We start from the raw sequence: 26,450 nt of genomic DNA on the forward strand, positions 1-26,450 counted from the left end.
GACTTTCTGTAGAAACACATTAGGGGTTGATCAGTTTGGTGAGGATCTGAGAAAACATAATCATCATAACCATAACTACTACATTTTTGGAATAAAAACATTTTACAAATATGAAAATGATAAAATCCTCAAGTTTTATCAAACAAAAACTTTTTCACAATCCCTATTTTGAAAACCTTCCAGGAGAATAGAATGCTGATGAAGAAACACATATTTTTCTGTCTCTGATTTCAGATACTCACTTGCTCTTCATCCAGAAGAATGAGGCCCACAATAACTATGTTGATGTTCCCTCCTATTGTGCCATCTTTAAATAGACTGGAGACCTTCAGAGAAAAAACAAAAAAGTTTTATTATTTATGGATTATATATCATCAAAATCAAACGTTTAGTGTGTTGCAACAAAAATCATTAGGAGTTTTGCTTTACGTGCTGTAGATTCCAGCATTTTGATCAAACACACGTTTGTGTCACTGAAACTGATTTTGTTTGATAAACTGTTTTTAAAATCTTAAATCTTTTACATATATAAAATGTTTAAAAATGAAGGCGTAGAACAGAAAAAAATCTTGTGTAATTTAAATATGGTACTTAATTACAAATAATTGCACAATCAGACATAACAAAGAACTTTCATTAAAGGTCCCACTCTGAACATATTTTGATCTACTGTAAGTGTTCACATTTATGCCATTTTTAGACAAAATTAAAAAAAAAAAAAAACAAAGAAAAACAGAGCGTCAGTTCTTCATCCTAAGTTGTAGTATGGTGTAAGCCTGCCCTCATTTCCCATCATCTATTTTTTACACTCTCTGCTGCTAGCTTTTAGGCCCTCACACCCCCAACCTAATATTATCAGCACAATAAAAATGTTGAACAATTTTGGAACAATTCAGCCGTACAGTTTTGATCCGGATCCCGGCTCAGACGAGGAAAACAAAGACGTTCATGGATCTATTTGTTTGCAGGTGGATGCATCAGAATGGAGCAGAGCAGAGAGCTTGTGGCTTGTCTCACCAACAAGCTTTTTGCAACAGCATTTTTTGTCTGCTCTTGATTAACAATGACTTAAATACATAAATACTCCGAAATGCAATTTCAGTCTTTATTTTTTTAATATATGTCCTCAGTCATAATAAAAATTCTACAAGAACATGTTAAAAACAACTAAAGTCTTTGAAAAGAACAAAACTATGTCTACCTGCTGGTGCCACTGAGCTCTTACAAGCACAACTGCTGTTTCTAATTTGGCTTCTTTTTCTGATGCCTGATAAGTCCGAACAGTTTGGGCTTTGAAACTGGACTCCCATCATTTTGTCCCTGTTTGCTCAATGCCTGTCTCTCGTGCTGTGTGAATACATCCAGTGCCACTGACACAAACAGCCTCATTGGTTCCTGATGTTCCTCGCGGTGCTTCTTTGTGCTGACTTTGTGAAAGACAAACAGCTGCGAACAGGGAAACATTTTCAGGGCAAAGATCCAACCAAAGCTACTTGTTTAAAATTGAGAAGCAGAGTTTGTCGGATTTGCACATCCTGATCTGATCAAAAAGATTCACTGCCACAAAACAGTCTGTTTCCTTGGTGCTCAAGTGTTACAGTCTCTATCAGGCTTTTAAAATATGGTAAATCTGACAATTTAAAGTCCCCTTTCAGATTTTTTAACATGAAATTACTTATTTTGAATAGAGCTACAGGGAAAAGAATAATTCGTCTTGTCAACACCAGATGGGAGAGGTCCAAAAAGAAAGAAGATTAAATATCTTTTTTTGCAATTTTGGGAGTTGGCAGGTGGGACAGAATATTTGCTATTTTTTGTGAAACTCTATACTGTATTAGGGGCTCTCCTCCAAGTAGGTTTCTTTTAGAAGGCACTGTGTTTTCAAAATAGAGGGATTATCTGTGGATTTGTCAGTCAGTCATTAAGTAGCAGAAACTAGCGGGGTGGAATTCACTTGAGGGATCAGCTGAGAGGAGCTGGGGGAGAAAACTGTGAGTGTCGCACCAGTGAGCTCACTCAGATATCGGTTCCATGTCTTCACAAGTGCTCTTTCTGATAACTTAGTCTGGTTATCAAGTTACCAATCCCTAAGCCGAGGCACAACTCAAATAGACTGCACGGGCAACTTAAGTTACATTTTGTAATGATAATAAAGACTGAAAAAAGACAAAAAAACGTGACCAAAATAAACCCACCAAAAAGCCACTACAGCTTACTCTAAATCACTTTTTGGAAATAAAGCAATAAGTCAAGAACCTGAAAGTTTACAGAGCTTCACAGGTGTATTTTACTGGAATATATATTTCCATTTTGGCATGAAAAACTGAGCTAAATGTCAAAAATTCACATTCTAAATCTGACCTAAACATGGTGCTTCTCAATAAAAGAGTATGTTTTTTGTAGTATTGCAGATGTGCTTTAATTTTTCTCTTGAAACCAAATTTCGTTAACTTGTTTTTTTCAAGTGGTCAATAATTCTAGAACAGGAGTGTCCAAACTTTTTCAAAGAGGGCCAGATTTGGTGAGATGAAAATTTGTGATGGTCAAACAATTGACCTGATTCATTTGAACCTTTATAATTGCATAAAATGTAATAAACTATTTAAGATTGCTTTTTAGTTCTTCACAAAGAACAGACATAAAGTTAAATACATTTTGACCTAAATTATTGTCAATTTGTGATTTAAAGACCATAAATGTAAAAAAAAGAAAAAAAAGGCTATCTGGATAAAAACATTTTGTCAACATTAAATCTGGATTCACATGAAATGTTACCAGTTATTAAGTAATAAAAACTTACTGTAAAAATCTAAATTCAAACAGGAAAATAAAATAAATAAGTTAAGTCTAATTTTGAAAAATCGTTCTTCTGGTTTTCCTCCTAAAGACCCACTCCAATGAAAACTGTGTTTTTGGTGTTTTTAGAATGTTCTTGTAGCAGTTTTCTCACAATGGAGGACAAATCAAATAATTTAAGATTAAAACTGTGTTTCTGAATATTTCTTTATTCAAATCTTATTAGATCAGCAGCAAATGAAAACTCCCGGTTTGAAAAAGTTTGGTATGTGACGCAGCAACTGCCAGAAGCGGGAGTGGAGTGTCCACTAGCAGAAAAATGGATCCATTAACGTCTTCCTATTCCTTGTCTGGCTCAAAACTGCACAACTAGACAGCTCTAATATTGCTCAACCTTTTTTTGCAATGCTAAAGCTAGCTTGGGCTTGTGAGGGTTTATTATCTAGTGGGAGACAGTGCAAACAAAGTGTTGTTAGAAAATCAGCCTAGGCTAACTCTGTGGCTAACTTTTGCGCCAAAGGTCCCACCCACAATCCAGTGGCGAACTTCTAATGAACTGCTGCTGCGTTGCAGAAAATATGTCTCCCTCAGACTTTGTGTGCACATATGGGATCAACTATTATAATAAAGGCACTCCAAAGGCAAGTCAAGGTCTCAGGATTTAAAATAAAAATGACAGGCTTTTTGATTTTGGCTAAAGTTGCATATTCATGATTAAAAAGACCACTGGGAACACTTTTACAACATATATATAGTTAGAGTGGGGTTTCAAGGCTCTGATGGTCAAGTAGTCACAGGTTATCTCTACTGGTTTACAACAGCTGATAACATAATTTGGCCAATCATATTCAAGAAATTGTAGTTCATAGAAACTGCTTGCCTGGTATATTATTGATTTTATGACAGAAGCCAGCCAGTAGAAACTTGAATAAAGGCCACATTTGGCCCATGGTCTGTACTTTCAATACACCTGTTCTCCTGTTCTAGAAACAACAAGATGGCAATACTTACAACCAAGCATCAAACTCACACTAAACCAAACGCACTGCAGAAGAGCTGTGAGCATCTCTCTTACCATGTTTAGTACTGTAAGAGCGTACGTGGTAATGTTGTCATGGCCATGGTTATCCATCATCTTTCTGTCCACCACCACCAGCGTCTCCACGTTGAGCCTCTGAAGGTCTCGATTCTTTGGGAAGACGGCACGTTTGTTCCTGGCAATGAACTTGTACTCATCTGGAAGGAGGAAAAGGTCCTCCTCTGGAGGTTTGGGCATATCTGTGGAAACAGTTTCAATATGCTGAAGATTTAGAAATTAGAAAACCTTTTGTAGAACAGGTATTATTGAGAGAGCAACTTTTCCCTTTGTGCTTGAGGACATGCTTCTGGTTAGAAGCTAACTGTTGACTAATGCAAAACAATGAAGAACAGCTGTCCACATTTTAAACAGATATTTCCCTCCACACCTCATTTCTTTTATTATCCGAAACTGACTTTTTAGCCTAAAAGCCAAATGCTACATTTGCTTGTTAGTGTTTCTGGCAATTAAAAGACAACTTTGGATGATTAAATAGACTCTTTGTTTTGGGACTTGAAAAAATAAACTACCCAATGATCTTTTTCTTTCTTTTTTAGTTGTTGGATCTGGCAGCTTTAGTGTTTATGGTACTCTTAGGTGAAGTGTGAAACCTCACAGCATAGTACATGTTAGCTACTGCTACAGGAAGTCCTGATGCGACCAGGGGACAATTTTAGGAAATTTCAGCAAAAGCAAACTGAGTTTTTTTTTGTATTAATACTTTAATCTGTGTTGTTCTTGTGCACACGAGAATTTATTAGGTCCACTGAGAAACAACCTGATGGGCACCAGAAAAGTATCTGGTGCACATGAGAATATAACTGGTGCGCACTAGAAGCAAACTGGTGGGCACAAGAAAGTATATGGTGCACATGTGGTCTAACTGGTGCACAAGAGAATCTAACTGGTGTACACAAGAAACAAACCAGTGCACACGAAAAAACTAACTGGTGCACACGAGAAACAAACTGGTGTGCACAAAAAACATTCTGGTGTGCACAAGAAAGTATTTGGTGCATACAAAAAAGTATCTTGTGCACACAAGAAACTAACTGGTACACTCAAAAATCTAACTGGTGAGTACAAAAGCAAACTAGTGCAAATGAGAACGTATCTGGTGCATACTAGAATTTATTAGATCGAAGGGAAGTAAACTGGGGCACCTGAGAGCCTGATGGGCACCAGAAAAGGATCTGGTGCACATGAGAACCTAACTGCTGCACACTAGAAGCAAAATGATGAGCACAAGAAAGTATCTGGTACATACGAGAAACAAACTGGTGGGCACGTGGAACTAAGTAGCGCACAGGAAACCTTTCAGAGTCAGTTACCTGAGAATGACTTTACTTAAGCCTATTGAGTTTTATTTCACCATCAAAGACGTTGCAGCTTTGCTTTCCTGGCGTCACCGTCATGCTATCTCTGGTTTGTTTTGGTGCAGGGGGATTTACCTGCTTTGGCCAACTGGTGCGCTATACATGAAGTTATTTCTCATCCACACGACTTACTTTCTGATGCGCACAAGAAACAAGTACTTTTTTTCACTTCTATGTCCTTTTAGGGGCTCCATAGTAGGTCAATGACTGATGTATAATGTGTTTTATATTATTATTACAGTGTAGGAGTACATATGATCATTATTTTGTGCTTTATCACAACAAGTTTTGAAGGATTTTTGGTCCCAAAGTCTCACATAAAGTATGTATTTTTGATTGTTTTTATTGGTTTAAAAAATCTGTTCAAATTTATATGCCTTTACCTATTAGATAAAAATGTGAAACAAGGTTTGAAATCTGTTTTTGATAAAGCAAACTTAAAAAAATCTTCATGATTACAGTTGCTTGGCTAAGATGAATGACAAAGCCATTTGTTTATAAAGGGAGGAAGCAGGTGAGTGACCCACGTGCTTTTTGGACTAAAGCAGCACACAGGTGTTCACTGATCTAATCTGACAGAAATGTAAGCGCCAGCATGTTTTCACAGGGGACGGACAGCTGTGGTTTGCAGGGTAAGAGTGGTACAGTATCTGTCTTATCCCCGCTTGTAATCATGTAACCTCTGAGAGACAAACGCTAGTAACTGATCTCACTGTCATTGCTATTAGAACAAACATTTGTCACTGAGTGAAGAGTGCGAAAAATGAGCTCCCTTTAAATCTGTCAGGGTAAGTCATTACTGAAGTCAAATCTGTCAATACAAATGAGATACTATTATTAAAGTACATACATTTTGCATGAACAAAGGACTATTTCAGCACTTAAGGGGTAAATCTATTGAGTCCAAGTCTTGTTATTTGTTTAAAAATGTCCAGTTTTTCTAACTGGGAAAAGCTGTATTGCAGAATTCACAGTCAGCGTCAGAGCTGTCGGTCAAACTTATAGAGGGCTGTTTTCCTTTTTAGCACAAAAAGTGCTAATAATGTGTTGACAAGCACAAATCAACAGCTTCTCTTATCCCTTTAAATGTATTAATACAGGAAATTCAGCTATGGATAGAGTGAGGCTTTGCTCAACTAAGCAGTTTAGTGCATATAATCTAGTTTAATCGTGTGGCTAAATGCAGCCTTAGAATCCTGACTACATTTTCTGACTAAAACACATTTTTGCAAGAAAAGCTCAAGACTAATGCTTCACAAAATCACAGTTTTGGCTTTTTTGGTGGCTTATTTCATGACAATTTATTATCAAAGTTGCGATATTGATAGGTAGTAACACAAATGAATCAATGTAACATTTGGATGTTTCAACAACACTTAAACCTTAAGCCTGATTCCATTTGAAACTGGGCATCTGGAAGTGAACAGTGACAACGACACGTCTTTACTTTGATTAATCCTGCTTGAACTAAAACACCTTTTGGCCTTCGTTTGAATAATTTGTAAACATAAATACAAAGGAGAATTGGATGTCTATTTTGGCATTTTTTGACAAATTTCCAAATGTCCATTCATCTTCTGAACCCGCTAAATCCCTTTTTGGGGGTCATAGGGTTGCTGGAGCCTATCCCAGTGAATGTTGGGCAAAGGCGGGCTACACTCTGCAGGGCCACCCACACCAACATGCTTATCTAGGGACAATTTAGCGATACAAATCAACCTATGAAGCATGTTTTTGAACAATGAGAGAAGCTTATATGAGAAGAACTAGAACCGGTCCAGTACCGCAAAGCGTAGTGCACCAGTACCCACACCCAACACCAGACCAGATGCGGTACCAGACGCGGTAGTGGATGCGAACCAGTACTGGGTTATGGTAAGGGTACCAGTACTGGGTTAGGGAACCATTGCTGGATGCATCCCGAGGACCAGTGCGCATCCGGTAGCGCATCCCGAGTGTTGTGGACCCTTGATTTTACAAACAGCCAGCATGTCAAAAAACGAAGAGTTGGGGACACCCAAAATGTAAAAAAGTGACGAGGAAGGGTCCTTAGCCAAACCAAACCAAACTTCAGGGTCCACATTCTCCAAGACTTGAAGACTTGGGTATGAGAATGTGTTGGGGATTCAAACCAGGTTCTTTTCACTGTGAGGCACGTGAGTGCTAGCCAATACACCACCAATATTTTCTTAATAACTACATTTTTCAAATTTAAAATTGAACACAATTCTTGTTTCCATTATTAGAGCAGAAAATATTCCTGAAGTGTCTGTATGGTGTTTTATTTCCATCTGTACAGTAATTAACTGCAGGTATGTGTAAAGATCCAAACACAAGGAGGAAAATAAGTGTGCTAATGTGAATTGGAATGAGAAAGAGCCCTTACATACATTTTTTCCTTCTCCCACAGAAGTGCTGCCTCTGCTTCTCTCCATGTCTGTAATCGTTGAGGTGATGGACGCCTCCGTGCTGCTTCCGTCGGTCCAAAGGACTTGAGCTGTTAGCGCTGGGATGGCTGTGGATGCCCCTTTGTTGTCTCTGTAGAAGTTTTTGTTGAGTGTCGTTGGGGGAGTTCGCCTTTGAGGGAAAGAATGATTTATGCTGAAATGAATCCGCAGATCTTTTCCAAAGCGCCCGAGGCTGATGATACATCTGCTTTAGCCGGGAGACCCCATTGCTCTTGTAGAGGATGTGTGGCTGGTGACTGACAGGTGCTGTAAAGTTTTCTCTCTCCGCCAGGCTCCGTGACACCGGTCTGAGGAAGTAGTCTGCATGTTGTGTTCGAATTAAACCTGACTGGATAAAAAAGAATAAAAAAGTAGATTAACTTCACAAATTGCATAAATTCATCATGAGTATTTTTTTTTTTTTTTACCTTGAAGCAGCTTAAAGCACTATTTAATACTATTTCTTTAAAATCTAAAGTTCCACCTGTTGTGTGTCAGCTATATTTCAAGATGTGACCTTTGTTCACCGCAGACCTGAACTGTCTAAACCTTTGTTCAGCTTAGTTATTAGCTATTTTTCCTTCAGCATCTGTTTTCTTGCTCTGGGTCATTGCTTATCAGCAACATCTGAAAAAAGATCTGCTAAAACAGACAGGTTTGTCACAAGAATCCTGTTCCCCTAACAGAAGTAGGCACATTCTAGGAATATAAATCATTATATTGAGAGCAGAAGATGATGTTAAAGGAATATAATTTGTGTTTTAGAACCAAATTTGAAGTGCCAGTTTAAGTAACGAGGTCTGTACTCTTCTTTTTGGAATGAGAAACGACAACTAAACCTATTGAAACGTCATACTATCATTCAGTTGTTTATTTTGTCTTCTTAAATTATTCTTTTTTTCTTTAAAGTTCCACTTTGATCCATTTAAGATCTGTTTTAAAAGCATTCCCAGTAGTAATTCAACTATGATTGTGTCCTTTTTAGCAAAAATAACCAAACTTGTATTGTTTTCTAGGACATAGTTTCTGCAGAGCAGCAATATTTTATTAGAAATTCACCTCTGAGCTGTTGGCGAGACTATTGGTGTGGAGTAAGTGCCTCCCCACATCCCATCATCTCAAGGATGCAGGGATGCACCCTAGGCAAAACGTGACCTATGCGCCCCCACCCCACCCCACCCACCAATACACACACAAATATCACTGCACACAATAAAGAAAGAATGTAGCTACCTGGAACATGTTAAATAGATATTTATTTAATTTTAATTCGCAAGAATAAAATAATAATTACTTAAATTGTTTTTTAGCGTAATGACACTACTCCCTCGCCGGGACATGAACTCCCGACCTTTGCAATTTATGATTTTAATTATACCTTTTTTAACATTATTACACAAAATGAGTGGTGTGTTAAACTGGTGTAACAAAAAAAAAACATTGCAATTCGGTGCCCCTTCCAGCAGATGGTGCCTTAGGCAGCCGCCTAGGTCTCCTATGCCTAGGGCTGGCCTTGTATCGCCCATCTGTTTACCCAGTCATGGATCTAGTCATCTACAAGTGAATGCATCAGAAAGGAGAGGAGCAGACAGCTGGTAGTCTGTCTGTTGTACTTTCTATAAACAAATACTGCATTTTTTTTCATCTGCTCCTGATTCACAACAACTTGAATGAAGAAATACTAAGAAATTCAATTTTAAGCTTCATTTTCAATCATCAGAAAAATACTGAATAGAGATGTCTCTTTTATTTTATTTTGAAAGGGTGGCATATTTTTTGTCCTGTGAATAACCCACTCAGGGTGTTGGGACATACACTACACCAGTCGTTGACTGTTTATCACTTTTCTATAAAAGAACAGTAGTACCTCAAAGCTGTAATTGAGCGGTTAGATCTGTGAGTGACAGAAGCAGCTTTTGTGGATTTAAGATGGAATCTTTGCGTGATTGTTCAGTCGCTCAAAAAAAGAGCTGATGAGTTTCACACCTCATTTCATATATTCTCTTCTCAATTACAATCATTGATCTTAACCTTGCCAAAAAATTAGATCATAATTAGAAATGTTGAAGAGCTTGACTGGTATTAAGTTTTTCCTAAAAACCTTTAATCAGATTTAAGTTATTGCAGATGTGTTAGCCTGGACTTTTATTAATGACTTTTACAATATCAATACTTTGAATTATTTAGATTTTAAAAATGATATATGTTTATTTTGCACCCTTACTCATCAAGTTACAACACATGCCATCGTTACACGATGAGGACATGAATGTGATGAAACCGGAGTAAAGTTCTGTTAAAAACAATGCCTAATAAGACTGATTTTTAAAGAAGTGTTTGTTTCTCCTTAATCATGGAAGAACAGATGAAATCTCTGCATTTAGCCAAGGTTTTGCTACACAGGGAAGTAAAGAGCTGCTGTTTGCAGGTGGTTCATCCTCAGGAAATAATGTACACCTTATAGAAACTAGTGTCACAGAAAAGAGGACATCCAACTACTGACAGAGGGAAATATTTAACTACTTTTAGAGTTGGCAACAAACATGCTTGTTCTCAGGCTTAATAGATAATTATAATCTTCCAGAAACCTTAAAAATGGTTAAATAGGTAGAAATCATACGAGACATTATTGGTGAAACATATCTGACTATTGGATGCTTTATGTTTGGCCTTTATTCTAGGTTTTATCCATCAGAGAAAAGAAAAATCACAAAATCCAACCTGGTTGTGTTTTTTGTGTGTGTGAATGGGAAGATTGTGTTATGAAAGGTAACATTATTTTATTAAGTGTTTTTTTCTTCTCCCTACTATACTTTTGAGACCACAATAGAGTAAAAATAGACATTTGTCTCATGTAAAAGACACATTGGAATGAGTTGGTTTTGTTTTTGTTTGTTTGTTTGTTTGTGATTATCGTGTAACTCTTAACAATGAAAGGATCTAAGAAATTTCTAAATATTAAGGAGTAAAGACTGAAAAACCTCCATATTGATCTCGTTTTCACATTTTCTATCACCTCTTCACTCTCACACTACAGAATTATTTGTTCTTTGAATCTCCAAACAATGAGAAGCTTAATCTTCAGTCTTTAAACTAAGTTTTCTTCAAATAAACTGAATACTAAAAAAGGTAACAATTTTATATGGTTCTCATCCAACCACTCTGGATCAGCAGAGACCGGGTCGTTCCTCACAATCACATGTGACAACCAACGCTTTTTTCCACATGGTACCCACCCTGCTGCTGAGTAATCACCGGCAATCGTCAACATTTGGTTCCAAGTCACGGCGAGGCCTCTGACCTGAACTGTGCAGCTCTCAGCCTTCAAAACGTCAGCGCCAATCATTTATTCTGTCTGGGACGTGGATTGGGAAGGAGGAAGAGGGGGGACGGAGCTTGAAGATTTGAACAAAATGGAAAGTCAAGAAACTCCACTTGAAGTTTCCCTCAATGTGTGTTTCGTCATGAAGGCTTTGTGCCCGCTCAGAGAAACTCAAAAACAGCACAAGACAGACAAAGAAGGGAAGGAAAGAAACAGAGGAATTCTTGCAGTCTGTAGACTAAACTGTCTCAATGTAGCATCTTCCCCATTCGTTCATGATGGTTCCAAAGCAGAAAAAGATTCAAAATAGGTCATCTTGACTTAGCATTTTCAAGTTTTACAAATTTTTAAAAATGAAATGTTTTTTTATTTATTTTTATAATTATTCGTGAAATTACCGTACCTACCACCAGATTGGCTTCATTAATTAAGATGATCCTGTGTGACACAGGAAGTCTTTTATTTTGAAAGGAAGTCTTGTGAACCTCTGTTAAAGCTTATAAACTTTCATATTTGAGGGCAAAAAAATCTATTTTCTCTTAAAGTTTGTTTTATTAATGCCACCAAATAATAGTTTATTTATATTTCTCATAAAAATAACAATAACATAAGTATAAGGTCTTTTTTAAGGGATGTGTGGCTCCTACTGGGTCATAAGAAGTCAATCAAAATGACTCTTTAAGTGTTAAAGATTGCAGACTCCTGGCATATACAGTCAGAGATTTTTACAGCAGATGACCTTCTTGACACAACCCTGTATTTTATCCAGGCTGAGGACCGGCACAGGGAGATAAACACTTAAAGGCCCCCTTGTGACTACATAGTTAGGCAGTAGTGTGACCCACATTGGAATATGTTCATCGCGCCCCCTGGGAAACTAACTGATCCCTTTTAATTTTTTATTAGTTATTTTTTATTTTTTGCTATGTCTTATTATATGAAGGACATTCCCATTTAAACTGTTATAAACCAGGATGGATTGCTTTACACTCACTTTGGCTCTGACTACTAACTGGGGAATATCTTAGCACCCTGGACTCAGATCAGCATACTGACTTCATCTGTGGTTTTGTGAATGACACCTGTTACTCCTTTACATTCCACTCCAACCATATTTGTTCTTTTGTAAAATCATTCCCAGTAGTCTTTTAAATTATGACTGTGTAGTCTTTAGCTTGTTGATTATTAAGACATATTTTATGCACAGTGGCAGTAGTCCATCTCAGTAAGTGCGTCATTAGTCTGAGCTTTCTCTAGCATCCTGTTTTCTGATTTGAAATACTTGAAAAGGCACAAATAATCCTTAATTATTTTTGTTTGATCCACTAATATGAGACAAATTCTACAAGGACATGTTAAAAAACAAAAAGATGATTTTCACTGGAGTGGATTTTTAACATAAGAATCCATGTAAATCTTCTTTTGCAATTTAAAATGTATTTTCATATCAAATATAGTCAAACAATAGGAACTGTCTTGTATTTAGTCATAATTACCGCTAGTAAAATTAACATGAACATACGTCTGGAATTCACAATTCCAAGTTTTTCATTTGCTATTTCTTAAAATTTATGTCAGCATGCATAAAAATACAACAGGAGCCAAAAACTTCTATTGTTTAGCATTTTTTCGACGAAAGTTTTTTATTTTAAATAAATATAAAACTTTTAAAAGATACAATTTGTCTTTTTCTTCAGAGACTAGTTCTGATGTTTTAGGATTTTTGGGGGCATAAATGAATAATGGATGTAGGAGCCATATTGAGTCATTTATCCTGTGGGTGTCATCTTGGATGTCAGTTATAAATACAGGTTGATTCACTTTGGTTTTTCACCTGCTATGCAGTAAGAAATCGATAAATGAAAGAAGATGCTGTATTGATTTAAATACAGCTATTGGATCGCAGTGCTTTCATTTTGCTTGTCGTACAGGAAAACAACAGTTTAGCGTGTCAGCCAGGTCAGTCTGGGGTCACAAGCCTCAGTAGTTTAACGTTCTAAACCTCTCGCCAAATTCTTGCTTTTATAAAGGCATTTGCACCTTTTTTGTTGGTTTTTATAGCCTTGAAACAAATCAAAATTGAAATGATTTTTCAGTCTCCATGTTTGATATCTAATTATACTTTAACAGCATGCATCTGCATTCCCTTAAAGCATGAGTGCACCTTTACTGGCCACTATGTTAGATTAGGTCATGCTGGTGCTTCTCCTAAATAGCCAAAGTCATCAGATTACACACCGAGCTCCACGAGGTGCAAATAGCAGTCATAAAATGCAGAAAGACTACTTGGGAGGGCGCAAACAGCTGGACTCTGGAGTCAACGCATCCAGACAAGCAGCAACAGGAATAGAGGTTGCCAGGTACAAAAAAAAGCAACCTAACAACCTAAATGAAGGAAAGCATTCACTGCTTTACAAGATGCACCTGAATGTGACCAGATTTTTTGATTTCTTATCTTGACTCTTTTTTTACATGGAGTACAAAAAAGTTGGTTAGAAAGTTGAAATTCTTGAGATTCTTGTTGAGGCTTGATGCCGGAGTTTACTGGCAGGTTGCCACTTCCAAAGATATGAAAATGATCCACTGTAGATGTATAACTTTTGACACATATGTTCCATTAAGGCACAAATTCACCTCAGCTGACCCAAAATAACCATATTCTGCTAGAGAAGAAACTCCCACTTGAACAAGGTAAAACTGATAGAAATCCTGTTTTCCTGACCTGATGCTGAAAGATAACGATGGCAACCCTCCAGGACCACACTCTAAGCTTTTCAAAGCACTGTCACATCAGTGGACCTTCTCTCACATCTTTGTGGAAATCCCAGAGGTGGAACGAGTCTGAAGTATTCTATTATTACCACTATTTCTAACCTGGAGGCAAGAAACACACCCGACTTTTTTACAAGAGGAAAGCACGTGCCCTTGTGCAGATTGGAACTGGCACAGCGTTCAGATTTAAAATGTAAAATTGTGCTACAAATATGAGAACATACGAGGCACACAAATAAAATGTATTGATATTTTTGACACAGACTAGAACAAAACGTTAAAATATTCTTATTTTATTTTTTTATGTTGTATTTTTGAAGGTGAACCCTTTTCTTCTCTCTCAGAGCTTTCCATAGCTTCTTTGTTTAACAGCCAAACTTTGTTATGCCCCCAAGTGTGATTGTGAACAAGGGCCTTAGCGTTTGATGATAGAATGAAGAAGATTTATGATTATCACTTTAACAGTTTTATTGCTGAACTTAAAAAGGAGAGCCAAAACTCACTTGACCCTTCAACATTGGAGTGTTAATGCCGGTATCCAACACTGATATGCAAGACTTCAGTGGTTTGGCAATCAATGTAAATCAGCTGACTGTCTTTGTTGCCATTATTTAAAACTTGTTTTAATGTGGTGCATATCGGTGCAAGGCTGATATAAAAAGCAGCTTTCTCCATGTGCCTTTCTCTCAGCAAACAAATTCACGAATGCGTTTGTGGTCATACTCCACTGTAGTATTATACTCGAACATGTACCTACGGTTGGAGGAGGCTTTATATATACACATATATATGTATGCATATATATATATACATATACATACATATATATATATATATATATATATATATATATATATATACATACATACATATATATACACATATATAGGGATGTAACGGGTCAAGGATAACCTGTGATAAGAAGCCACTGTTTGGCACACGTGTGTACCCCGGACCACCCCAACCCCCACCTCCCGCGTGCACACACCTCACGCTTGCATAATTTAAATCAATTGTCCATTCACATCTAATGGAATTCGTGTCAAATTCATCAAATATACGTGTGTGTGTAATATAATAAAACTTTTATTATATAAAAAAATCCAATAATTTTCCCTTTCTGGGGAAAACAAGAACAAAACCTGATGAACAACAGACTTGTGTGATAACCGTCAAAAGTGGACCACAGAGCTCAGCCTGCATCCCAAACTGAGCTGGAGTTAAGCCAGATGGGAGCTGGGACACATGCGGTTTATCAGCAACTGCTAGAGAAAATATGACTGGCAGCAACAGACCATTGTGCTTCTAGTACCAGAGGAGGGAAATGCTTAAAAAAATGATTAAAATCCAAATTCTTAGTTGTTACAGTCCTGATGTGCTGCTTAAAGTTGCAGGAATTGGGGTGAAAATGATTTATAAGTTTGTTCATATTAGCTGAGTTAAAGAAACACATTTTTGTTACACAAAATACACACACCATTTGTCTCTCCTAGTTTACAAGTTCTTGATATTTCAAAGTGTGTCCAGATGTCCACCTTCAAAACCCCAAGTATTTTGGGCCAAAAGAGGTACGTTATCTTTTATTTAGAGTTTTAGTAGAGCTTAAATTCACACAAGATGTCTTTAGAGAGCAACAAAATAAGGATTTATAACAGCGAATTGAAAAATGTCTGTGCAGCACTCCACTAACCCTACAATACCCTCGCTCTCATAAAAGCCAGACTACAGTGGACTACGCAGCAGCAAGGAGTCGACACAGAGCAGGAACTGTTTTATGATCTCTCCCGTCTTCCACATGTGTGTGACCGTCCACAGTGTGAGCCCACTTGGCAGGTGAACAATGCAGTGAGTGGGATTGGCTTGCTACTTTTATTCCACCAATTCCTTGCTTGTAAGTGAGGGATTTTTATGGTTGATCTCCCAACTGTCATCAGAACTGGGCTGACCACAGCTACAGACTGCCAGAAGTGGAGAGTTAAAAAGTCATCTTAGTTTTTACTGCATCACACTCCCTACAAGGGAGTTTTTCAGCACTTCAAAATGCCAAGGAGAGATTAAAGAGACTTACACTGGACCATTCCTCTTTTTATTTTTATTTTTTTACGCTGATCTGTCCTATAGTGTCTCTGCATTTGTGAGACTCCAGTGTGATTTTTTTGTCATTGTCACATCAGGTTCTGGTAATTAATTTTGTAAAAGGATATGAAAGGAAACCGAAATGATGAAAACGCTTTATGAAAAATAGTTGAACATGGCAAATCAAATGATAACAATCTGTTCTGTTTTTGTTGTACAAGGCATCAGGGTATCTGAGAATATATCCATCCATCTATCCATCTTCTAAACCCACGGAATCCCTATTGGGGTTGTGGTGTTGCTGGAGCCTATCCTAGTTCCTGTTGGGTAAAGGTGGGACCACATACTCTCACGTGTTAACTTAGGGACAAATTAAAAACAAAAATCAACCTATAAAGCATGATTTGTTCAAATCCACTGTCAGGTCATACAAAAGACTCTCAAAATGCAATTCAGTGCCCCTGTGCTTCACTCTTAGTATTAAGGGTTGGATTTGGGGGTTAAACTACTCAAAATCTCTAAGGTGGGGCTGTGACTTGAGGCTCAGTATCTCCTCGGGGGATGGGTCAAATGTGGAGGACACATTTCACACACTCGTGTGTGTAAACTAGTGGAACAATATTTAGTAAAATATTATGAACAAGAGAAGTGATGAGAATCTCTACTCGGATAGGGCTTGTAATGTAAGGTAAGATGGAAAGGCCTCATTCCAGGTACACATCGAGCACAAAGTCTTGCCAATTTTAGTGCTTATTTTTTTTAACAGTACAGCAGTTACTGAAGCCATTTGATTAATGTGAACATGTTTAAGCAGAAAAAGAGAATATATTATTCTTCTTGGATGAACTTCCTACCTCACAGACCCTGCCTAGGGAGCTGTACTCAGATCCACAACACTTCCCAAATGGGCTTGTAGGGACCTGAAGTTGTACTGCACAAAAAAACGTGGTCTGAATAAAGTCTTATGGGTGGGTACCAGGCTGTCGGAGGGTAAAAAACGGGCAAATCTGGTGGCCCGAATGGAATTTCAGAATCGTCCTTTGGACTGCCCAAGGAGTCTATTAGTGCTCCTTTGTGCAGCCTCACTGTTAGGCAATTAGACAATCAGAGCCTTATTAAAATGGGCATCCTACGGGTACTACTCATTGAGTGGAGCAGTCGCACACAGTCAGTAATGAACCAGAACACATACGTTACAAATGTCTAGATTTCTAGATGATACAACGCCCTTACACCACAATCTAGACCAGGGGTGTCCAAATCCAGGCCTCGAGGGTCAGTGTTCGACATATTTTCCAACCAACCAGCCATTGAAGCTCCTTATTGGCTAAACACGCCTGATTCAGGTAATCATTAGCAGATAAGACCCGGTTTCTGGAAAACCAGCAGGAGGCTGGCCTTTGAGGCCTGGATTTGGACACTCCTGGTCTAGATTGTGGTGTAAGGGGATCGTATGACAGCACCACCCATATGTTATAAGTGTGTGTAACTTACATTATCCTTAAGAATACTTCACAATACCCTTAGCTTACGACACATACAGCAATCATACATTCTATTTTCATGACAACCCTTGAGGTGGCTGTGTGAGTCTCAATAGAACTGCAAGACATACCTGTACTCCCCTTGAGATGCGGCTACACCTGTCTACAACCCTCCATGGGCCCAGACAACCCAAAAAAATACAGCACCTATATTGGTGCATGTGACTAATACTTAAGTTAAAATCCCCTTTTTGACTTAACATTATCCAACATTATGTCCTTGAGTGAGTTGAATACTCATCAATTCTGCAGTTCAGGCTTTGTTTTTACATAGAAATTCACAGACTAAGTGGCATTTGGACATTTTTGAAAAATTTGAGCATTTTTTATCCTTCCCTGGGAGTACTGTTATCTTTGACTGGTGAAAAAGTTTTGCGGCCTTTTATTCACATCAAATAAAGTCAAATTCCCGTTGATGCTCTTCCCCAGTCCGTCCCAGCCAGAATCCGCCGTGAGAATCATGTTTACTATCTTTGCAACCCAGGACCTTTTTGGCTGAATCTTTTATTGGGATCTGCTTTGAGCACTCATATATACATACACACTCAAAAAAAAAAAAGATCCCTAGAGATGTACAAGTATTTTTCTGCTCTGAGAGGGCATTTCTCAGACACAGCAGTGGTCTTCTACTACACAAACAAAAGCAGAAAGATTTGCCTTACAACTCAAAACAGTTTTTCTTTTAACCTAAAGTGTCCACTCAGGTACAAAAAGAGTACTTAAAACATATTTCATTTTTGGGACACATAAAAAAGGTTACCAGACTTGTTTGGCCAAATATTTGCCTTCTGTTCTGAATTCAACTCAGTGTAACATTAGGACTGACCTCCTTTCCTTTGAGGTGGAAGTTGAATTCTTATAGTACTATGTCATTTATGCTGCTATACAAATACGTAGACCAACTGGACAAAAACTGGATCTCAAACAACATTGTCAGATTTTTTTTTTTTAACTCAGAAAATAATATTAATCAATTTAATGTATTTGTTAACCAATATATTGGACACACACTTATAAAACTTGAAAAAACTGTGAAAAGATATAAAACTGCAATAATTTCAGCACAAGTATGTCTGCAGATGATTGTCAGAAGAAAATTTTGTCAGAGACTTAGAATGTAATCATTTTTGCCTGTCAAAGCCTTAATAAAGTGCATTTCTAGGCTTACGATAAAGTAAGAATTTTCTCTACAATTGTGTGTCCTTAACAAAATCTTGTAAATGTACATGTATTTTTAACCTGTTATCTAAAGTACCCTAGAATAATTGAATCCATAAGTTTACCAAAGGTTTTTACACATCCTCTAACGTTATTAAAAATCGTATTTCCATTACCCCAGTTTCACATTTCTGTTGATTCTAAGTAGGTTTTGCAACAAAAATTTCTTTCAGAGAATTTCCTCTCTGTAGGGGGTGAACATGTGCTTAACTAATTTGTTTACAAGCTTTGTCAAATGACCTGGTTTCATAAAGGTTACCTAAATTGGTATCCTAATTTCCGTAACAAGAGTAAAGGATTAGAGAAACCTGTTTTTTTTTTTTTTTCAACGTCTCCTACAAAGGAAGGGAGAATAGACAGATGTCTGTCAGCTCCAGTTAAGATTGTTTTTATGCTTCAATTGTGTTTAGCATGCACTCTCACACAGCACTCTGCATTCCACAGTAACCGCGATCACTTCAAACGTTGAGAAAGCTGAGCAATGGTTGCTGCATGAAAGATAAGACAATATGTTGAATGTGTCGAGAAAAATCTGTGGGAACTTTATGTTTAGGACTCTAAGCCAATGTTACCTCAATTGGTTCTATGCTGTGCATGTGCAACTATTTGCTTGGCTTTGTGAAGGTCAGCCTTAACTTTGTGTCAAATCAGATTTTAATTTGTGTGGAAATCTAATTGGTCAAATTAGCTTTTGTTTCTTTGTTAAAACAGAAGTTTCTGCTATCAGCTATGTAAAGATGACCCAAATGTGTTTGGCTTCCATCCTTACTAATTCTTTTAGGTTAGGGAGTGCAGTCATGATCAGTCTAAGTATGTCCAAACCTGAATTTGAACCAAAATTGTCCCAAAACACTGGAATTACCCTGAAGTCCCCTTGACGCACATAAATAAGCACACACACACACACACAAAACAAAAAGCATTTCAGTCATTCAATCCCTCTATCTCATCCAGCTCCTTCTGCAACCTGATTCTGTGCGTGTTGAGACTCACCATCCCCATGCATGTAGACAGTGCTACTGAGGAGTTGACCTTCGACCTCAGCGACCCCTGGTAAAAGCAGAGGTCATCCTGGTGGTAAGCCCTCAGGCTCTTGGTGCTGTTCTTTCCCAGGACCTGGATGGTAAATCCAGGTGCTATCAAGCTTTCCGAGGCCTCCCACAGCTCCAAGTGGAAATCCTGCCCCAAGCCGCTCAGCCGGAAGTGGACTTTCTCATCGCTGCTGCCTTTGTTTGATGACTGCTCCTCTGGAGTCAGAGACCTCCGTCTCCTTCTGCGCTCATGGTGGGAAACTCTGTGAGAGATGTACGCACCTTCGTGGCTGACCTCATATGGAGCTACAATCTCGTACTCTGAAGACAACAACAAAAAAAAATAGTTATTTTGTGAGGAATTATTATTTATTTGCTCTCTAGCAAACACATGTTTATTCATGAACAAACTGTTTTTTTTTGGAAATTTTACTTTAAGATGGCTAGAAAATGTAAATTGGATTTACAGTGATTCAATGTGTCATGAATTGTATGCATAACCTTAAATATGTCTATTTATGATAATGGCATCATTTACAACTGTCTGTGAATATATGGTTATATATCTCTTTTACTTTTGTTGTTTTAAATTTTCAATTAAATAATGATTGGTTTGTCTTCTTTAGTCTTTCTTGTTTTTATTGCTTGAAATAAATCAATTCCAAATCCAAATGAAATACTGACAAGGTGCCATCTGCTCCTAGTTTTTCCACTCTTTATTTGTTTAAGCCAGCTACACAATTGTATAAAAAATACCTATAAATGTGAATGTAAAAATATTTTTTACAAAACATACTTATTTTGTAAAGGGGCTTCAATATATAAAAAAAAACACCCTACTATGCAGACACTTACTCATTCATCCATACTCTAACAGGCTTTTCAGATTAAACTAAGTCAGTAAAGACATTAATATCATGGGAAATAAAGGACAAACTGTTGGAGCTATTTTTTTTCCCATTTATTAAATTCCATTTATTTCCAAAGCCTTTTTAAGTCCAGATGTCATGACTCAATTTTAAGTCGATGACACCTACATATATGAGAAGCTTTACTGACAAATCTTCCTTTAAAAAAACTGGACAAGCCTGTGTTGCAGATTCTGTTGATCTAGATCAGGGATGGGCAACTCCAGGCCTCGAGGGCCGCAGTGTCTACATGATTTCCAGATATCCAAGCCCTTCTCATCACTGGTTACCTGATTCGGGTGTGTCCAGCCAATTAGAACATCCCAGTGCAGGGTATGTTGGAAAAATATGCAGGAGTGCGGCCCTTGAGGCCTGGAATTGCCTATCCCTGATCTAGATATTTTCTTGAAGGATGGTTCAGCACAGCAGAGCTAAAACATCAGGCCAGAACTCAACAGTTCACTTGTACCTTAAGGACAGTGGACATTCCTCTCATACAATAAGGAGAATATTTTGGACAAAGAGATGATGAATGGTCTATAAAAAGGAGTCAGTCTATATCAAACCAGAAGAGGGAAACAGTTTCTGTCTCTCATGAAGAGTTCTGTTTTGAAATCTTTACCCAACAGAATCAGGTCAAATTTCCTTCCATCACAAATGAACAACAAACCACTAACCCACTACAACCCAGCACCATCAGACAACTATTGCAACACTTGCATCTACTTGCGTGACATCTAATTGTTTAAATTTTCTCCACAGCATTGAATATGAATAGCCTTAATTCCAAATTAACAGTTAGAGTTGAGCAAAATACTTGTACAAGAGGTGAATCATCATCCTTATCCACCCTTGTCACTCCCACTCTCAACATCTTCAGTTCTGATACCTTTATGTCTGTCTGTGAACCAACAACATGGCTGCTCACACCACAGTCTTCTACTTGTTTTCTTTCCTTCTTGCGGAAATTATTTTATCTGATATCACACTTGAAGCCTTTTTCCCCTCATTCCAACCTGCTTGCACATGTCTCTTCACCTTTGTCCAACACTTGGACCAGGGCTGGCCAATCCTGGTCCTCAAGATTGACCATTGTGCCTGTTTTCCAGCTCTCCTTGCAATTCATGCTGCTGATTACGTGGAATAGGTATGTTCATTCAATTTGAATAAGACACCTCAGTGAGTAAATCATCATGAAGGAACACAGAGAAAGCTGTAAATCAGGCAGGGTGAAAGATCTAGAGAACCAAGATCAGGCAGCTCTGCTCTAGATTGTTGACCCTAAATCATTAAAGTCCTCTGTTCCTCATAATCTCAGTGTTCCAATTAATTTCTTTCTTGCTTCATTCCTCTTCTTTCTAAACCAAACCTCCACCTCTCTAGATATTTCTCCACCTGCTCGCACTACAGATAACAATGTCATCTACAAACATCATGGTCCACAGAGATTCCTGTCCAACTTCATCTGTCAGTCTGGTCTGTCCTTCACCAGTGCAAACAAGAAGAGCCTGAAAGCCAAACCTTGGTGCAGTCCCACCTCCACCTTCAACTCATCTGTCACACCTAAAGCACACCTCACCAGTGTCTCATAGCTCTCATGCATGCTCTGAACAACACCAATGTTTTTCTCTGCTACTCCAAACTTCCTCTCCTTTCTTTGAATCTTATGAAAGACTTTCTCTAGGTCTACATATATACAATACAACTCCTTCTGAACGTCTTGTTGCTCTCCAGAAACATTCTAAAGGCAAATATTCTATCTGTGGTATTATTGCTCTGAATGAAACCATACAGTTGCTTGAGTCGAACTTCCTTTTCCATAATGTTGTTGTGTGGCTGATCAGCTCTTTTTCTCTGCTGTTTCTGCAATCCTACATGCCTCTCTTCTTATATATATTTCTCCTTTCCTCAGCTATCCTATAACTCTCCAAGAACTTCTTAACAGCTCAGTCAGAAACTCTACTGCTGCTTCCACACCTCCACAGGAAGTGTGGAAGGTTGTTGGAACCAACTATCTTTCCAATCTTCATACTCTTCAATGCCTTCTTTATGTCATCCTTACTGATCTTTGCTACTCCCTACTCTACAACAATTACGTCTTCTACTTTGTGCTCTCTAATATTATCTTCATTCACAGGCTCATCACCTCAAAGTTTTCGTTCCATCGCAGTTGTGGAAACTGTTGACACATTTCCATCCCAGTCTATGATCACTCTAATGTGTTGTACATACTTCCCATCTGTTTCTCTACCTCACCTTGACAGATCTACACAAGTCCTCATATATCCTTTTGTTTAGCCTATGTCACCTTCACCCTGTTCTCTTGTCTCCTCTTTCTGTTCTCTCAATGTCCTACATTTTTAACCAACTTTTACCCTTTTTACATTCCCATACTTCCACCACCAAGTCTCCATATCCACTTTAGTCATTCCATGTGATACACTAAATACTAGCTGAATCCATCCAGCTATTTTAGAGCACATCCTGATCTCCCAAACCTGCTTCAATTCCTCCTTAAAAGCCACACAACACTTTTATTTTTTAGCTTCAATCACTTGGTCTTCTGCTCTGTCTTCATCTTTTATAACCCCAGAGTCAGCCTTCTCACCACCATTATATCCAGTCTGGCTACACTCTTCCCTGCTATAATTTTGTAGTTGATGATCATCATCAGTTTGCAATGTCTGCACAAGATAGAATCAACTCATGTGTCCTTCCTTCCAGTCTTTTATGACAGCATGTACTCCTCTCTTTTCTGGAAAAATGTCTTCACCACTGCTATTTCTATTCTTTTGGTAGAGTCCACCACTATCTGCCTTCTGCTTTTGTTTCCTCAACACCAAACACACTTACTAATTCCTCATCACCTTTCTTTCCCTCACCCACAATTCTATTAAAGTTTGTCCCAATCATCATAACCACCACTCTCTGCTGTATAAATACCCTGGACCCCCTCATCTATCTCCCTTCAGATTTTTTCTTTTTCCTCTTGCTGTCATCTTACCTGGGGGGCATAACCACTGACATCTTTCAACATCACACCTTCAGCTTCCAGCATCACCCTAAATGACACACTCTTCACATCTAGAACATGTTAGTGAACTTTTCCTTCATTATAACTCCTACCCCATTCATCTTTCCGTGACAAAACAGCTTGAACCTTCTATCAATCTATAAACCCTAAACTCTTTTCCTGTCAAAGTCCCTACATTTAAATTTAAGTCTGGCATTTCCTCTTCTTTCCCTGTCCATGAACACAACTTCCTCCTCTTCCTTCTTTGACCAACATTACTCCAGTTTTTACCAGCGGTGTGTTAGTGAACAGCACTGGTGTCAGTAATTGTTAATCCTCGCTATGACCAATTTGGTTGAAAATTTTGTTTGTGATTTGCACAATTGGATTTGGCTTTGGTTTTACATTCCCTACCCTCTTCTGACCAAAGTTAGTAAATTTACCTGGTCTTGGGGCATGAAAGCAAAAGCAAAAGCACCGACTTATGCTCCACCTGTGGTTGATTGCAAGTATGTCTATCATAGCGCAATATTTTTCCAATGGATTGGACAAAACCTCATAATTAAAAAGCCAAAAAAAGTTTTCCTACAACAAGAATGTAAATACATACTAATTTATTTTCACTTTATCAGAATCTACATTTAATTTACATAATGATTAAGACCAGAAGTTAAAAAATGAAAAGCACATTTCTATGCTTTTAAGTATACATTTTTCTGAAAACTTAACATCAGCAACGTACACACACATGCAAGCACACGTATGTCTACTTTAATGTCCCACTCTGACTCAAAAAGCAGCTGCAGTGACCCGTAATGGACAGTATACAAACAGAGTCTGCGGGAACAGAAAGCACACACACACAAATTACGTCTGCTGAGCTGACACAAGATCCTGCAGTTGTTAGTTTGTTGGCTTAGTGGCTCCTGAGTTCCTATAACACTCATAAAACAGTGGGTACTCCAAATGAAGGTTAACAGACGACTAAATGCAATTTTATGTCCATATATTTCTCAAGACATGAAAAAATACATGGAATCAAAAATAATGGATTACAATTATTATTTGATTACATTTTTAACTTGTTTGCATATTCTTGAATCTAAAATGCATTTTCTTATTGAAATACTCTAGAAAAAATAAATGATAAATAAGATTTGTAGCAGTAAGTGCAGCCAAGGAGGCTGCTGACTCAGAACATGATGGATCCAAACCAAAGCAGACATATTTCACACTTGTTTGTGTGCAGTAATCACTGACAAGCAGGCAACAGTAAACCCTTAGTGGAAGTGTTTGCACCACTTTTCATGAAAACAAATTGAGCTTCATTATTTGTCCATTTAATTGGCTTCTTTTGATCATTGTCTTGACAGTTCAACAGTCGAGAAGAAGAAAATACAACTTCAATGGTGTTTCAACAAGGAACTGATTTTTTACAGACTTCAGGTTGAGGGCTTTGTGTCAGCTGCAGCTGCAGACTCACATTTACGGTTTGTGTCAGGTTGCAGCTCGCCCCCCGGTGGCGAAGAGATGTATTACAGAGAAAAGGTGAGAGCGTTTTAATGCATTTTCAAGGATGCATGTATATAAAACTTCTCTCAGAGTATTTTTAGTACAAAATAAATTGCAAACAATAACAACCTTATTCAATATCACATTTATTACACCAAACGCAAAGGAGCACCGCGCGCTGCTTACCTGTGTGTGGAGGTAAGTTGAGTGACTGAAGCAAAGTTGATGTTCGATATTCATTAGGGCTGACCAGCAGTGCGCCCTGAAAGATAAAAAATAAAGTTCACAAGTCAGTTGAAAGTTGTCAGCCAGCTCTGCGTAAATGCGCACCGCGAACTCACCCTGCTCCCCGCGCACAGGCAGAAACAGCAGACAATAATAAAAACACACAAGCTCGTCCGATGCTTCCACCCTGCACGAGTAAAGCCCGATGCAGTCATGTTTGAGAGGAGTCTGCTGGAGCTGCGATCAGCGATTCACAGGACCAGCGGCGGCGGTTCTCCTGTGTGTGGGGACTGAAGCATCAATGATCTGATGCAGACTTCTTCAGATCAGCCCGGATCCCATTCATCTCCACGCGTATAGTCCAGATGCAGCGAATTGCCTGAACTCAGCCACTCTCTCCTGGCGAGTCATTTTCCCCTCTTTTTTTCAGGCAGAGAACCGACAGCCCTCCACTACCTCCACCTCCACCACCTTTCCAATCTCTCTCTCTCCTCTCTCTCTCTCTCTACTTAGTGACCCCCCACACCATTTGGACTCCCAGGAAACCATGTGATTTTCTTCAATAGTCTCGGATACTTTTTTGGCAAGAGCAGACCTTTCTGAAAGTCGGTCTGCATGAGTCCTAACATGTTTCCAGGGGCACTCACACTGTCTGCAGTTCCCTCATGAGTGACTGTAGTGTTTTTTTTACACCTGCACTGAAGCTAAACTACCACTTCTGCCAGCAGGTTGCTAAGTTAGCTATAAGTAAACAAACTAACTAAAATAACTAGAACAACCCTTTAGTTAAAGAAGAACCCCCAAAAGTAGTCTACTTTATGTTTTCGCTAGATGTTTGGGGATGGCCAAACATCACTGATTATGGAAGGCTAATTTTTACCAGTAGATTTGGTATTACACTGGCATTAAGTCTTAGTCACAAAGTTAAAGCTACAGTCACACCATCCTTGACAACGTGTGTTCAAGTGACCAATTTCAATGAAAAGTCTATTCAAGGCTTTAGACTTCTGTGTTCAAAACTCTTGCGTTCACATGTTGCTACACAAGTTTCTGGCTCTTCTAAACATATGGTCATTGAACACACTTAGAAAAGTAAACCAGTTTGAACTTTGATCAATGAGGTATTCAAATT

At 38.2% G+C, this 26,450-nt stretch overlaps 1 protein-coding gene across 1 annotated transcript in view; it reads right to left on the reverse strand.

Moving 5' to 3' along the window:
• LOC112144076 (A disintegrin and metalloproteinase with thrombospondin motifs 16) overlaps nt 1–25,859 on the reverse strand; it is a 64,643-nt gene extending 38,784 nt beyond the window's left edge. Inside the window, exons 1-6 of the mRNA XM_024268395.2 lie at nt 25,435–25,859; nt 25,280–25,355; nt 19,623–19,981; nt 7,641–8,046; nt 3,872–4,074; nt 243–326 (exon numbers count right to left, since the gene is read on the reverse strand). Coding sequence (XP_024124163.1) covers nt 243–326; nt 3,872–4,074; nt 7,641–8,046; nt 19,623–19,981; nt 25,280–25,355; nt 25,435–25,533 — 1,227 coding nt within the window. The 5' untranslated portion in view covers nt 25,534–25,859. The remainder of the gene's footprint in view (nt 1–242; nt 327–3,871; nt 4,075–7,640; nt 8,047–19,622; nt 19,982–25,279; nt 25,356–25,434) is intronic.
• Nucleotides 25,860–26,450: the final 591 nt, after the last annotated feature.

The sequence above is a fragment of the Oryzias melastigma genome, linkage group LG16 (assembly GCF_002922805.2).
Source record: "Oryzias melastigma strain HK-1 linkage group LG16, ASM292280v2, whole genome shotgun sequence".
Lineage (NCBI taxonomy): Eukaryota > Metazoa > Chordata > Actinopteri > Beloniformes > Adrianichthyidae > Oryzias > Oryzias melastigma.